The 15,786-nt window shown below is 59.0% G+C and overlaps 1 protein-coding gene across 1 annotated transcript in view; it reads left to right on the top strand.

Moving 5' to 3' along the window:
* serpinc1 (serpin peptidase inhibitor, clade C (antithrombin), member 1) overlaps positions 1–15,786 on the top strand; it is a 122,700-nt gene that overhangs the window by 89,170 nt on the left and 17,744 nt on the right. The window contains exon 2 of the mRNA XM_072511779.1: positions 7,016–7,412. Coding sequence (XP_072367880.1) covers positions 7,017–7,412 — 396 coding nt within the window. The 5' untranslated portion in view covers position 7,016. The remainder of the gene's footprint in view (positions 1–7,015; positions 7,413–15,786) is intronic.

Raw genomic sequence — 15,786 nt, 5'->3', positions numbered from 1 at the left:
CCCGGCACGGACCCCCTCCCCATCCTCCACCCCAGCACGGACCCCCCCCAACCCGCAACCTCGACCCCGGCACGGAGCCCCCCCCCCCCAACCTCGACCCCGGCACGGACCCCCCCCCCCAACCTCCACCCCGGCACGGACCCCCTCCCCATCCTCCACCCCAGCACGGACCCCCCCCAACCCGCAACCTCGACCCCGGCACGGAGCCCCCCCCCCCAACCTCGACCCCGGCACGGACCCCCCCCCCCCCCCAACCTCCACCCCGGCACGGACCCTCCCAACCCCCAACCTCCACCCCAGCACGGACCCCCCCCCCCCAACCTCCACCCCGGCACGGACCCCCTCCCCAACCTCCACCCCAGCACGGACCCCCTCCCCAACCTCCACCCCAGCACGGACCCCCCCCAACCCCCAACCTCCACCCCGGCACGGACCCCCTCCCCAACCTCCACCCCAGCACGGACCCCCCCCAACCCCCAACCTCCACCCCGGCACGGAGCCCCCCCCCCCCAACCTCCAACCCGGCACGGACCCCCTCCCCAACCTCCACCCCAGCACGGACCCCCCCCAACCCCCAACCTCCACCCCGGCACAGACCCCCTCCCCATCCTCCACCCCAGCACGGACCCCCCCCAACCCCCAACCTCCACACCGGCACGGAGCCCCCCAACCCCCAACCTCCACCCCGGCACGGAGCCCCCGCCCCCAACCTCCACCCCGGCACGGACCCTCCCAACCCCCAACCTCCACCCCAGCACGGACCCCCCCCCCCAACCTCCACCCCGGCACGGACCCCCTCCCCAACCTCCACCCCAGCACGGACCCCCTCCCCAACCTCCACCCAGCACGGACCCCCCCCAACCCCCAACCTCCACCCCAGCACGGACCCCCTCCCCAACCTCCACCCCAGCACGGACCCCCCCAACCCCCAACCTCCACCCCGGCACGGACCCTCCCAACCCCCAACCTCCACCCCAGCACGGACCCCCCCCCCAACCTCCACCCCGGCACGGACCCCCTCCCCAACCTCCACACCGGCACGGAGCCCCCCCCCCCAACCTCCACCCCGGCACGGACCCCCCCAACCCCCAACCTCCACCCCGGCACGGAGCCCCCCCCCCAACCTCCACCCCGGCACGGACCCCCTCCCCAACCTCCGCACCGGCACGGAGCCCCCCCCCCAACCTCCACCCCGGCACGGACCCCCCCAACCCCCAACCCCCAACCTCCACCCCGGCACGGAGCCCCCGCCCCCAACCTCCACCCCGGCACGGACCCCCCCAACCCCCAACCTCCACCCCGGCACGGACCCCCTCCCCAACCTCCACCCCAGCACGGACCCCCCTCAACCCCCAACCTCCACCCCGGCACGGACCCCCCCCCAACCTCCACCCCGGCACGGACCCCCTCCCCAACCTTCACCCCAGCACGGACCCCCCCCAACCCCCAACCTCCACCCCGGCACGGAGCCCCCCCCCCCCAACCTCCAACCCGGCACGGACCCCCTCCCCAACCTCCACCCCAGCACGGACCCCCCCCAACCCCCAACCTCCACCCCGGCACAGACCCCCTCCCCATCCTCCACCCCAGCACGGACCCCCCCCAACCCCCAACCTCCACACCGGCACGGAGCCCCCCAACCCCCAACCTCCACCCCGGCACGGAGCCCCCGCCCCCAACCTCCACCCCGGCTCGGACCCTCCCAACCCCCAACCTCCACCCCAGCACGGACCCCCCCCCCCCAACCTCCACCCCGGCACGGACCCCCTCCCCAACCTCCACCCCAGCACGGACCCCCTCCCCAACCTCCACCCAGCACGGACCCCCCCCAACCCCCAACCTCCACCCCGGCACGGACCCCCTCCCCAACCTCCACCCCAGCACGGACCCCCCCCCCAACCCCCAACCTCCACCCCGGCACGGACCCTCCCAACCCCCAACCTCCACCCCAGCACGGACCCCCCCCCCCCCCAACCTCCACCCCGGCACGGACCCCCTCCCCAACCTCCACACCGGCACGGAGCCCCCCCCCCAACCTCCACCCCGGCACGGACCCCTCCACCCCCCAACCTCCACCCCGGCACGGAGCCCCCCCCCCCAACCTCCACCCCGGCACGGACCCCCTCCCCAACCTCCACACCGGCACGGAGCCCCCCCCCCCCCAACCTCCACCCCGGCACGGACCCCCCCAACCCCCAACCTCCACCCCGGCACGGAGCCCCCGCCCCCAACCTCCACCCCGGCACGGACCCCCCCAACCCCCAACCTCCACCCCGGCACGGACCCCCCCCCAACCTCCACCCCGGCACGGACCCCCTCCCCAACCTTCACCCCAGCACGGACCCCCCCCAACCCCCAACCTCCACCCCGGCACGGAGCCCCCCCCCCAACCTCCAACCCGTGGAGGTTGGAGGTTGGGGGGGGGGGCTCCGTGCCGGGGTGGAGGTTGGGGGGTGGAGGGGTCCGTGCCGGGGTGGAGGTTGGGGGGGGGGCTCCGTGCCGGTGTGGAGGTTGGGGAGGGGGTCCGTGCCGGGGTGGAGGTTGGGGGTGGGGGGGGTCCGTGCTGGGGTGGAGGTTGGGGGTTGGGAGGGTCCGTGCCGGGGTGGAGGTTGGGGGTTGGGGGGGGGTCCGTGCTGGGGTGGAGGTTGGGGAGGGGGTCCGTGCCGGGGTGGAGGTTGGGGGTTGGGACCCCCTCCCCAACCTCCACCCCAGCACGGACCCCCCCCAACCCCCAACCTCCACCCCGGCACAGACCCCCTCCCCATCCTCCACCCCAGCACGGACCCCCCCCAACCCCCAACCTCCACACCGGCACGGAGCCCCCCAACCCCCAACCTCCACCCCGGCACGGAGCCCCCGCCCCCAACCTCCACCCCGGCACGGACCCTCCCAACCCCCAACCTCCACCCCAGCACGGACCCCCCCCCCCCCAACCTCCACCCCGGCACGGACCCCCTCCCCAACCTCCACCCCAGCACGGACCCCCTCCCCAACCTCCACCCAGCACGGACCCCCCCCAACCCCCAACCTCCACCCCAGCACGGACCCCCTCCCCAACCTCCACCCCAGCACGGACCCCCCCAACCCCCAACCTCCACCCCGGCACGGACCCTCCCAACCCCCAACCTCCACCCCAGCACGGACCCCCTCCCCAACCTCCACACCGGCACGGAGCCCCCCCCCCCCAACCTCCACCCCGGCACGGACCCCCCCAACCCCCAACCTCCACCCCGGCACGGAGCCCCCCCCCCAACCTCCACCCCGGCACGGACCCCCTCCCCAACCTCCGCACCGGCACGGAGCCCCCCCCCCAACCTCCACCCCGGCACGGACCCCCCCAACCCCCAACCCCCAACCTCCACCCCGGCACGGAGCCCCCGCCCCCAACCTCCACCCCGGCACGGACCCCCCCAACCCCCAACCTCCACCCCGGCACGGACCCCCTCCCCAACCTCCACCCCAGCACGGACCCCCCTCAACCCCCAACCTCCACCCCGGCACGGACCCCCCCCCAACCTCCACCCCGGCACGGACCCCCTCCCCAACCTTCACCCCAGCACGGACCCCCCCCAACCCCCAACCTCCACCCCGGCACGGAGCCCCCCCCCCCAACCTCCAACCCGGCACGGACCCCCTCCCCAACCTCCACCCCAGCACGGACCCCCCCCAACCCCCAACCTCCACCCCGGCACAGACCCCCTCCCCATCCTCCACCCCAGCACGGACCCCCCCCAACCCCCAACCTCCACACCGGCACGGAGCCCCCCAACCCCCAACCTCCACCCCGGCACGGAGCCCCCGCCCCCAACCTCCACCCCGGCTCGGACCCTCCCAACCCCCAACCTCCACCCCAGCACGGACCCCCCCCCCCCAACCTCCACCCCGGCACGGACCCCCTCCCCAACCTCCACCCCAGCACGGACCCCCTCCCCAACCTCCACCCAGCACGGACCCCCCCCAACCCCCAACCTCCACCCCGGCACGGACCCCCTCCCCAACCTCCACCCCAGCACGGACCCCCCCCCAACCCCCAACCTCCACCCCGGCACGGACCCTCCCAACCCCCAACCTCCACCCCAGCACGGACCCCCCCCCCCCCAACCTCCACCCCGGCACGGACCCCCTCCCCAACCTCCACACCGGCACGGAGCCCCCCCCCCAACCTCCACCCCGGCACGGACCCCTCCACCCCCCAACCTCCACCCCGGCACGGAGCCCCCCCCCCCAACCTCCACCCCGGCACGGACCCCCTCCCCAACCTCCACACCGGCACGGAGCCCCCCCCCCCCAACCTCCACCCCGGCACGGACCCCCCCAACCCCCAACCTCCACCCCGGCACGGAGCCCCCGCCCCCAACCTCCACCCCGGCACGGACCCCCCCAACCCCCAACCTCCACCCCGGCACGGACCCCCCCCCAACCTCCACCCCGGCACGGACCCCCTCCCCAACCTTCACCCCAGCACGGACCCCCCCCAACCCCCAACCTCCACCCCGGCACGGAGCCCCCCCCCCAACCTCCAACCCGACACGGACCCCCTCCCCAACCTCCACCCCAGCACGGACCCCCCCCAACCCCCAACCTCCACCCCGGCACAGACCCCCTCCCCATCCTCCACCCCAGCACGGACCCCCCCCAACCCCCAACCTCCACACCGGCACGGAGCCCCCCAACCCCCAACCTCCACCCCGGCACGGAGCCCCCGCCCCCAACCTCCACCCCGGCTCGGACCCTCCCAACCCCCAACCTCCACCCCAGCACGGACCCCCCCCCCCAACCTCCACCCCGGCACGGACCCCCTCCCCAACCTCCACCCCAGCACGGACCCCCTCCCCAACCTCCACCCAGCACGGACCCCCCCCAACCCCCAACCTCCACCCCGGCACGGACCCCCTCCCCAACCTCCACCCCAGCACGGACCCCCCCCCAACCCCCAACCTCCACCCCGGCACGGACCCTCCCAACCCCCAACCTCCACCCCAGCACGGACCCCCCCCACCCCCAACCTCCACCCCGGCACGGACCCCCTCCCCAACCTCCACACCGGCACGGAGCCCCCCCCCCAACCTCCACCCCGGCACGGACCCCTCCACCCCCCAACCTCCACCCCGGCACGGAGCCCCCCCCCCCAACCTCCACCCCGGCACGGACCCCCTCCCCAACCTCCACACCGGCACGGAGCCCCCCCCCCCAACCTCCACCCCGGCACGGACCCCCCCAACCCCCAACCTCCACCCCGGCACGGAGCCCCCGCCCCCAACCTCCACCCTCCACCCCGGCACGGACCCTCCCAACCCCCAACCTCCACCCCGGCACGGACCCCCTCCCCAACCTCCACCCCAGCACGGACCCCCCTCAACCCCCAACCTCCACCCCGGCACGGACCCCCCCCCCAACCTCCACCCCGGCACGGACCCCCTCCCCAACCTCCACCCCAGCACGGACCCCCCCCAACCCCCAACCTCCACCCCGGCACGGACCCCCCCCCAACCTCCACCCCGGCACGGACCCCCTCCCGGCACTCCCCCGGAGCCCAGCCTACTCTAACCACCCCCCCCCCACCCCCCGCCGCACACACACACACACACACAAGCCGAGACACACCTCTCCTCACGCAATCAGTCTGCGGCCACGCCATATCCTGCCCAGAGCCAACCCCCCAGGCCGTCACTCACCTCCACGCTGGTCGGCGTGAGCCTGGAGCACCGGGTCACGCCGATGAAAAGGAGGTTTGATTCACGTCGACGTGAACGGTCATCACGTCGACGGGACTTCGGCCCATCCGGAAGGGAGAATATCGGCAGGCCGAAAATCGGCTGCCTTGCGCAGACCCGTGACATTCTCCGCGGCAGCGGCGCCATTAACGCCCCGCCGACTTTTCTCCCTTCGGAGACTTCGGCAACCGGCGGGGGCGGGATTCACGGCGGGGGCGGGATTCACGGCGGCCAACGGCCATTCTCCGACCCTCTGGGGGGGCGGAGAATGACGCCCCAGAGCTCTAGCAGGAGCCACCCAATGTGCAACGCCACCTATATGTCGCCACCGGACGTCTCACCACCACCTTCTCAAGGGCAATTAGGGGTGGGCAATAAATGCTGGTCTAGTCAGGGACATCCGCATCCTGTATATTAATGAATTTTTAAATTAAAATCATGTGGATCTCACTTTTAAGGAGATCTCAGATCCCTTCCTTTTATCGATCTCCACCTACACTGCCCCCATCACCCACCAAAGCATCCTCCATCTCTTCCACAACCCTGACACCTCCAAAGCCTCCAAGGCTTACATTAGCACTGCAATGAAGTTACTGTGAAAATTCCCTAGTCGCCACACTCCAGCGCCTGTTCGGGTACACTGAGGGAGAATATGAGAATGTCCAATTCACCTAGCAGCACATCTTTCGGGACTTGTGGGAGGGAACCGGAGCACCCGGAGGAAACCCACGCAGACACGGGAGAACGTGCAGACTCCGCACAGATAGTGACCCAAGCCGGGAATTAAACCTGGGACCCTGCCGCTGTTAATCTAACCACTGTGCTACCCCGAAATCCATGCTGTCTGCTCATTATTGTCTTTGTGATTTCGGATGTTCTTCCATTCTTTCCTTCAGTAAGGAATCCATTATTTTTCGGACCACTAACATTAAGCTGACTGGTCTATAATTCCCTGGATATTTTTGTCCCCTTCTTAAATATACGAATTAGATTAGCTATCCACCAGTCCTCTGTTACAACACCTTTTTAAATGAATTATTAAATATGAGCAGTAATTCGTCCACTATCTTTTAGAGTCAGAGAGGTCTACATCGTAGAAAAGGCGGTCCGGCCCATTCGCTCTGTGCTAGTCAAAAGCAACCAGCATTTGGACCATAGCCATGTATGCCTTGGACTTATGTTCTTCTCTGCCATCATTTTAAGAAATTGATATAATTTCAAGTCTGTGACTGTATTTGTTAATGAATTGCATAACCGACTGCCAGATATCACTTTAATTTGGGCTGTTAATCCCTTTCCAGGATGAGACTTCTTGCCTTGTTGCTCTCTGCAGTGTTAGTGGGAGCGATAGATCCTCCCACTTCCCCCGATAATGATCTGTCCCACTGCAACACCAAACTCAAGGACATCCCAGGACAACCTATGTGTGTTTATCGTACGCCAGACAAGAAGGTCCAGCCGACAGGGGCAGCAGCAACAGCGACACCGCCAAAATCCAAGAGGCTTCCTCAGAACACCAACCCTCGGGTCTGGGAGCTGACCAGGGCAAACAGCATATTCGCCTTTGATTTCTACAAACAACTCGCCAAGTCAAAGGCCAATGGGAAAAATATCTTCTTATCGCCCCTGAGCATCTCCACAGCTTTCGCCATGACCAAACTTGGAGCGTGTGGGAATACCCTCAAGCAGCTCATGGAGGTGCGTGATCTTCTACACTTAGGGAGTGCTACACTGTCAGAGGGTCAGTACTGAGGGAGTGCTACACTGTCAGAGGGTCAGTACTGAGGGAGTGCTACACTGTCAGAGGGTCAGTACTGAGGGAGTGCGGCACTGTCAGAGGGTCAGTACTGAGGGAGTGCTGCACTGTCAGACGGTCAGTACTGAGGGAGTGCTGCACTGTCAGAGGGTCAGTACTGAGGGAGTGATGCACAGTCAGGGGGTCAGTACTGAGGGAGAGCTGTACTGTCAGAGGGTCAGTACTGAGGGAGAGCTGCACTGTCAGAGGGTCAGTACTGAGGGAGTGTTGCATTATCAGAGGGTCAGTACTGAGGGAGTGCTGCACTGTAAGAGAGTAAGTACTGAGGGAGTGCTGTACTGTCAGAGGGTCAGTACTGAGGGAGTGCTGCACTGTCAGAGGGTCAGTACTGAGGGAGTGCTGCACTGTCAGAGGGTCAGTACTGAGGGAGAGCTGCACTGTCAGAGGGTCAGTACTGAGGGAGTGTTGCATTATCAGAGGGTCAGTACTGAGGGAGTGCTGCACTGTAAGAGAGTAAGTACTGAGGGAGTGCTGTACTGTCAGAGGGTCAGTACTGAGGGAGTGCTGCACTGTCAGAGGGTCAGTACTGAGGGAGTGCTGCACTGTCAGAGGGTCAGTACTGAGGGAGTGCTGCACTGTCAGAGGGTCAGTACTGTGGGAGTGCTACACTGTCAGAGGGTCAATACTGTGGGAGTGCTGCACTGTCAGTGGGTCAGTGCTGAGGGAAGGTTGCACTGTCAGAGGGTCAGTACTGAGGGGGTGCTGCACTGTCAGAGGGTCAGTACTGTGGGAGTGCTACACTGTCAGAGGGTCAATACTGTGGGAGTGCTGCACTGTCAGTGGGTCAGTGCTGAGGGAGTGCTGCACTGTCAGAGGGTCAGTACTGAGGGAGTGCTGCACTGTCAGAGGGTCAGTACTGAGGAGTGCTGCACTGTCAGACGGTCAGTACTGTGGGAGTGCTGCACTGTCAGAGGATCACTACTGTGGGAGTGCTGCACTGTCAGTGGGTCAATACTGTGGGAGTAGGGTGGCACAGTGGTGCAGTGGTTAGCACTGGGACTACGGCGCTGAGGATCCGGATTCGAATCCCGGCTCTGGGTCACTGTCCGTGTGGAGTTTGCACATTCTCCCCGTGTCTGCGTGGGTTTCACCCCCACAACCCAAAGATGTGCAGGTTAGGTGGATTGGCCACGCTAAATTGCCCAACAATAATTAAAATTGGAGAACGGCAAGCAGTTGGAATCAGAGGAGCGCAAAGATCTCAGAGGGGTGGTAGGACTGGAGGATGATGCAGAGATAGGAAGGGTTGTAACACATTCTCCCCGCGTTTGCGTGGGTTTCGCTCCCACAACCCACAAATGTGCAGGCTAGGTGGATTGGCCACGCTAAATTGCCCCTTAATTGGAAAAAATGAATTGGGTGCACTAAATTTTTTTTTTTTAAAAGGAAGGGTTGTAGGGGTTGAAGGAGGTTGCAAAGATAGGGAGGATTGTATTGCCAGGAGGAGGGTAAAGATATATGGAGGGTTGTAGGGGCTGGAGAAGGTTACAGAGATGGGAATGGTTGCAGATAGCTGGAGGCGGTTCCACTGATAGCGACGGTGGTAGCACTGGAGGAGGTTACAGAGATAGTGAGGGTTGTAGGGGCTGGAGGAGGTTACAGAGATAGGGAGAGTTGTAGGGGCTGGAGGAGATTGCAGAGATAGGGAGGGTTGCTGCTGTAGGAGGAGATTCTTGAGAGGAAGGTTTGTAGGGGCTGAAGGAAGATACAAAGATAAGGATTGTAGGGGCTGGAGGAGGTTACAGAGATAGGGAGGGTTAGAGGGGCTGGAGGAAGTTGCAGAGATAAAGAGGGTTGGAGGGGCTGGAGGAGGTAACAGAGATAAGGAGGGTTGGAGGGGCTGGAGGAAGTTGCAGAGATAAAGAGGGTTGTAGGGGCTGGAGGAGGTAACAGAGATAAGGAGGGTTGTACTGACTGAAGGCAGTTAATGAAATATAGAGGGTTGTAGGGCTAGAGCAGTTCACTGTGACAGCAAAGCATCTGGGGCGAGAGGAGATTACAGAGATAGAGAGGTTTATAGAGCTGGAGGAGATTACACAGTTAGGGAAGGATGTAGAAGTTGAAGGAGGTTACAGAGATAGGGTTGATTGTAAAGATTGGAGGAGGATACTGAGATAGGGAGGGTTGGAGGGGTTGGAGGAGGTTACAGAGAGAGAGTGTTTTCTAGGGGCTGGAGGAGGTTACAGAAATAGGGAGGGGTATAGGGACTGGAGGATATTTCTATGATAGGGACGGTGTAAGTGTTGGAAGAGGTTACAGAGACTGGGATGGAGTGTAGGGCTGGAAAAGGTTAGAAACACAGGAACATAGAAAACAGAAGCAGGAGGAGGACATTCGGCCCTTCGAGCAGGCTCCACCATTATGAATATGACTGATCATCCAACGCAATAGCCTAATCCCGCTTTCCCCCATACCCTTTGATCCCCTTTGCCCCAAGTGCTATATCTAACTGCTTCTTGAAACTATACAATGTTTTGGCCTCAACTACTTCCGGTAGTAACAAATTCCACAGGCCGACCACTCTCTGAATGAAGAAATTTCTCTTCATCTCTGTCCTAAATAGTCTACCGCATATCCTCAGACTGATATCTCTGGTTCTGGACACACCCACCATCGGGAACATCCTTCCTGCATCTACCCTGTCTAGTCCTGTTAGAATTTTATATGTTTCCATGAAATGTCCCCTCATTCTTCTGAACTCCAGCGAATACAATCTTTAATCAATTCAATCTCTCCTCATACGTCAGTCCCGCCATCCCTGGAATCAGCCTGGTAAACCTTTGCTGCACTCCCTCTAGAGCAAGAACGTCCTTCCTCAGATAAGGAGACCAAAACTGCACACAATACTCCAGGTGTGGCGTCACCAAGGCCCTGTACAATTGCAGCAACACATCCCTGCTTCTGTACTCCAATTCTCTCGTTATGAAGGCCAGCATACCATTTGCCTTCTTTATTGCCTGCTGCACCTTCATGCTTACCTTCAGTGACCAGTGTACGATTTAGATTAGATTTAGATTTATTGTCACGTGTACTGACGTACAGTGAAAAGTATTGTTCTGCGTACAGTCCAGTCAGATCGTTCCATACATGATAAACAAGGACATACGATAAATACACAATATAAATGCAGACATTGGGTGATGCATATGGCGTGTAGTGCTACTCAGTAGAGAAGATGCATAGAGAGATCAGATCGGTCCATAAGAGGGCCATTCAGGAGTCTGGTAGCAGTGGGGAAGAAGCTGTTTTAGAACCTGTTAGTGCATGTTCTCAGACTTTTGTATCTTCTGCCTGGTGAAAGAGGTTGGAAGAGAGAAGGCCCGGATGGGAGGGGTCTTTGATTATGCTGCCCACTTTCCCAAGGCAGTGGGAGATATAGACAGAGTCTCGTTGCACATTCCCCCCTCCTAAATTTTGCCCATTCATTACTACCAAAATGGATAACCTTGCATTTCTCCAAATTATACAGCATCAGTCATTCATTTGCCCACTCACTCAACCTGTCCAAATCACACAGAAGGATCTCTGCACCCTCCTCACAGCTCACCCTCCCACCCAACTTGGTGTCATCTGCAAATTTGGAGATATCACATTTTGTTCCCTCATACAAATCATTAATCTATATTGTGAATAGCTGGTGTCCGAGCACTGATCCCTGGGGTACCCCACTAGTCACTGCCTGCCAATTTGAAAAAGACCCGTCAATTGCTACTCTTTGTTCCCTGTCTGCCAACCAGTTTTCCATCCATCTCAATACACTACCCCAATCCCATGCACTTTATTTTACACAATAATCTCTCCTGCGGCACTTTGTCAAAAGCCTTCTGAAAGTCCAAACACTGGCTCCCCTTCATCAACTCTCCGAGCTACATCCTCGAAGAATTCCAGCAGATTTATCAAGCATGATTTCCCCTTCATAAATCCATGCTGACTCTGTCCAATCCTGCCACTGTTTTCTAAGTGCTCTGCTATAAAATCTTTGATAATGGATTCTAGAATTTTCTCCACCACTGACTGCAGGCTTAATTACTTTTTAAATAGTGGAGTTACATTATTCACCCTCCAATCTGCAGGAACTGTTCCAGAGCCTACAGAATCCCGCAAGATGGCCACCAATGCATCCACTATTTCTGGAGCCACTTCCTTAAGTACCCTGGGATGTAGATTATCTTGTCCTGGGGATTTATCAGTCTTCAATCCCATTAACATCCTTATACCATTTCTCTACTGACATTGATCTCCTTCAGTTCCTCCCTAGCACTAAACCCTGCATTCCCCCACATTTCTGGGGCGGGATTCTCCGCCACAATCACAAAATGCGATTGGGCGGAGAATCTGTTTTGACGCCAAAATTGTGGCCGGCGCCAGTTTCATGCCAAATCCCAATTCTCAGGGGCCTCAAAAGCTACGTAAATGTGTCCCAAAATGCACGTGCAGTAAGCGCCGTTGCCATATCATTAGCAGGCCCGACCCGGTATTCCTGGTGCCTCTGCGATTCACGATCTCCACTTGGGAGGAATTCCCGATGGCGCGGTTCACTTGTGGCTGCTGAGGGAGAGGGGGTACAGAACGTGTCCAACATCGCCATTGTGTGCTGACAGTTGTGCCTCTGGGCAGGGGACTTCTGCCAGGGCCAGGGGGAGTATTGAAGGGGTGGCCAGGAGTTGGGCTGTGGGTCGGGGTGCACGGGCACGGAACACCATTACCGCAGTCGGCAAGGCAGCCAAGCAGCTGCGCAGGCCGCTGACTGCCCACTGTCAACTTAGGGCCACAGGTCCCAACTGACCCATCATCGGGATGGGCGCGCTCCAGCGCAACCAGTGCCATCCTGTTAGCTGGGCTGAGTGTGTGTGGGGAATGAAATGTGTGTATGCAGCTGCAGCTTGTCAGACTCCCGAGTGTCAATCACGGATCCAGAGAATCCCGCACCATTTCCCATTAGAATCGATTGTGTTCCACATGGCGCCAGTGCTAGCCCTCCACAGTCACTGAATCAATAGTTTTGCTGTCGTGGAAGTCCCTGCCCCGGTGTCAACACTTAGTCTCAGGAACGGAGAATCCCACCCATGGTATCAGATTTGTGTCCTCATTTGTGAAGCCAGAACCAAAGTGTTTGTTTAGTTGCTCAGACATTTCTTTGTTCCTATTATACATTCCCCCGTTTCTGACTGTAATGTATAGTAGGGGGACAAAGAAATGTCCCCTGTCTCAGGGCAGCATGTGGCGCAGTGGATAGCACTGGGACAGCGGCACTGAGGACCCGGGTTTGAATCCTGGCCATGGGTCACTGTCCTTGTGGAGCTTGCGCATTCTCCCCATGTCTGCGTTGGTTTCACCCCCACAACCCAAAGATGTGCAGGTTAGGTAGATAGGCCACGCTAAATTGTCCCTTAATTGGAAAAAAAAATAATTGGGCACTCTAAATTAAAAAAAAAAAGAAATGTCCCCTGCTTCATGCCCCTCCTCACTTGGAAGTATTTCAAACATAAAATCTTTTTATGGACACTCACCTTTGCCTCCCTAATCGCCTGCCGGAGAATCCTGCTCGGTTGCCGATCAGCAGCACCACCCAAAGCTGCAGACTGGCTGTCCAACCTATCAGAATTTCACCACCTGGAGAAAATCAAATTTGCAGTCCGGGGGTCGGAGGAGGGCTTCCGCAAAATGTGTAAACCATTCACCAACTTGTTCCAAGATCTGTTTGTAGCCAATAGAGCGGAGAGGAGGGGGGTGGGCACAGACGAGCCACAGATAGCATAGGAAAGGGTTGGGGAAGAGGAGGTAGGGGGGGGGGGGCAGTGAGAACCCGCAAGAAGACCATAAAATACAAGGGGCAAGCCAAATATGAGGGGCAGCACGGTAGCACAGTGGTTAGCACTGTTGCTTCACAGCTCCAGGGTCCGAGTTCGATTCCCGGCTTGGGTCACTGTCTGTTTGCAGTCTGCACGTTCTCCCCGTGTCTGCGTGGGTTTCCTCTGTGTGCTCCGGTTTCCTCCCACAGTCCAAAGACGTGCTGTTAGGTGGATTGGTCATGATAAATTGCCCTTAGTGTCCAAAAAGGTTAGGTGGGGTTACTGGGTTACGAGGATAAAGGGGGATAGGGTGGAGGTGTGGGACTTAGGGTTCTCTTTCCAAGGGCCGGTGCAGACTCGATGGGCTGAATGGTCTCCTTCTGCACAGACCCAAGGGCAAAAGGAGGACCAGAAGGAGTAGCAACATCGGGCCAATAAAAGGCAGGGCAGCAGAGGCAGACCGGCCAAATGAGGCCCACAGCCACTGAAGGGAGACGAAGCAGGCAACTGTAAATATGTATAGTGAGCCTCGCCTGATCGTACTTTGTTGACTTTTTAATTTCTCTCTGCTATAAACTAGAACCACACCTTGATTGCCTTTGTAAAATACTACACATGGGCACAACACCTGTAACTCAACGTTCAAACTAAAATATGCAACATAAAATGTGAAATCCAATAAAAATATTTTGAAAAAAAGGAAGGGTTGTGGTGGCCAGAGGAGGTTGCTATGATAGCCAAGGTTCTGGGGTTGGAGGGGGTTACAGAGATAGGGAAGGTTGTAAGGGCTGCAGGGATTACAGAAATAGGGAAGGATGTAGGGGCTGGAGAAATTTGCAGAGACAGGGAGAGTGTAGGAGCTGGAGGAGATTACAGAGATACATAGGATTGTAGGGTTGGTGGAGATTACTGAGAAAGGGAAGTTTATGGACCTGGAGGAGGTTTCAGAGTTAGGGATGGTTGTAGGGGTCTGATACTACTCCAGTGGAGAGTAAGGACGCAAAGATCCTCGCCAAAGGCGCAGCAATCTCCTCCGTAGCTTCCCGTAGTAACCTTGGGTATATCCCGTCAGGCCCAGGGGACTTATCTACCCTGATGCTTTTCAAAATTTCCAGCACATCCTCCTTCTTAATATCAACCTGTTTGAATCTATTAACCTGGTTCACATTGTTCTCACGAGCAATAAGGTCCCTCTCTCTAGTGAATACTGAAGCAAAGTATTCATTTAGAGCCTCCCCTATCTCCTCAGACTCTAGGCACAGGTTCCCTCCACTATCCCTGATCGGCCCTACTCTCACTCTGATCATTCTCTTATTTCTCACGTCAGTGTAGAACGCCTTGGGGCTTTCCCTAATCATTCCCGCCAGAGCTTTTTCATGCCCCCTTCTAGCTCTCCTAAGTCCAATTTTGAGTTCCTTCCTGGCTACCTTGTAACCCTCTAGAGCCGAGTCAGAACCTTGCTTCCTCAACCTTATGTAAGCTTCCTTCTTCCTCTTAACTAGAAGCTCGACTTCTCTTGCCATCCAAGACTCCTTCACCTTACCATTCCTTCCTCGTCTCAGTGGGACAAAACTATCCAGCACTCGCAGTGCTCCTTCAACAACCCCCACATTACTGTTGTGCATTTCCCCGAGAACAACTTTTCCCACTTTATGCTCCTCAGCTCCTGTCTAATGGCAGTATAATTTCCCCTTCCCCAATTAAATACCTTCCCAAACTGTCTGCTCCTATACCTCTCCATGACTATGGAAAAGTCAAGGAATTGTGGTCACTATCACCAAAATGCTCTCCCACCAAGACATCTGACACCGGCCTGGTTCGTTGCTGTCACCAAAATGCTCTCCCACCGAGACATCTGACACCTGGCCTGGTTCGTTGCCAAGCACCAAATCCAATATGGCCTCCCCCCTAGTCGGCCTATCTACATATTGAGTCAGGAATCCCTCCTGTACACACCTGACAAAATCTGCTCCATCCAAATCATTTGCACTAAGGAGGTTCCAGTCAATATTCGGGAAGTTGAAGTCACCTATGACAACAACTCTTACTTCTGCACCTTTCCAAGACCTGCCGCCCAATCTGTTCCTCCATCTCTCTGCTGCTATTGGGGGGTCTATAGAAAACTCCCAATAAAGTGACTGCTCCTTTCTTGTTTCTGACTTCCACCCATACTGACTCAGTAGACAAACCCTCCTCGACTACCTCCTTTTCTGCAGCTGTGATGCACTCCCTAATTAACAGTGCCACTCCGCCTCCTCTTTTACCTCCCTCCCTATTCTTGTTAAAACATCGGAATATCTAACATCCATTCCTGCCCCTGTGAAATCCATGTCCCCTTAATGGCCACAATATCGTAGTTCCAAGTACTGATCAATGCTCTAAGTTCATCTCCCTTATTCCTGACACTCCTTGCATTGAAACAAACACACTTTAACCCATTCCACTGAGTGCAACTTTGCCCTAT

Source organism: Scyliorhinus torazame, chromosome 7, assembly GCF_047496885.1.
Source record: "Scyliorhinus torazame isolate Kashiwa2021f chromosome 7, sScyTor2.1, whole genome shotgun sequence".
NCBI lineage: Eukaryota > Metazoa > Chordata > Chondrichthyes > Carcharhiniformes > Scyliorhinidae > Scyliorhinus > Scyliorhinus torazame.
The sequence above is the reverse complement of the archived record's forward strand: the minus strand, read 5'-3'. Positions and strand labels throughout refer to the sequence as shown.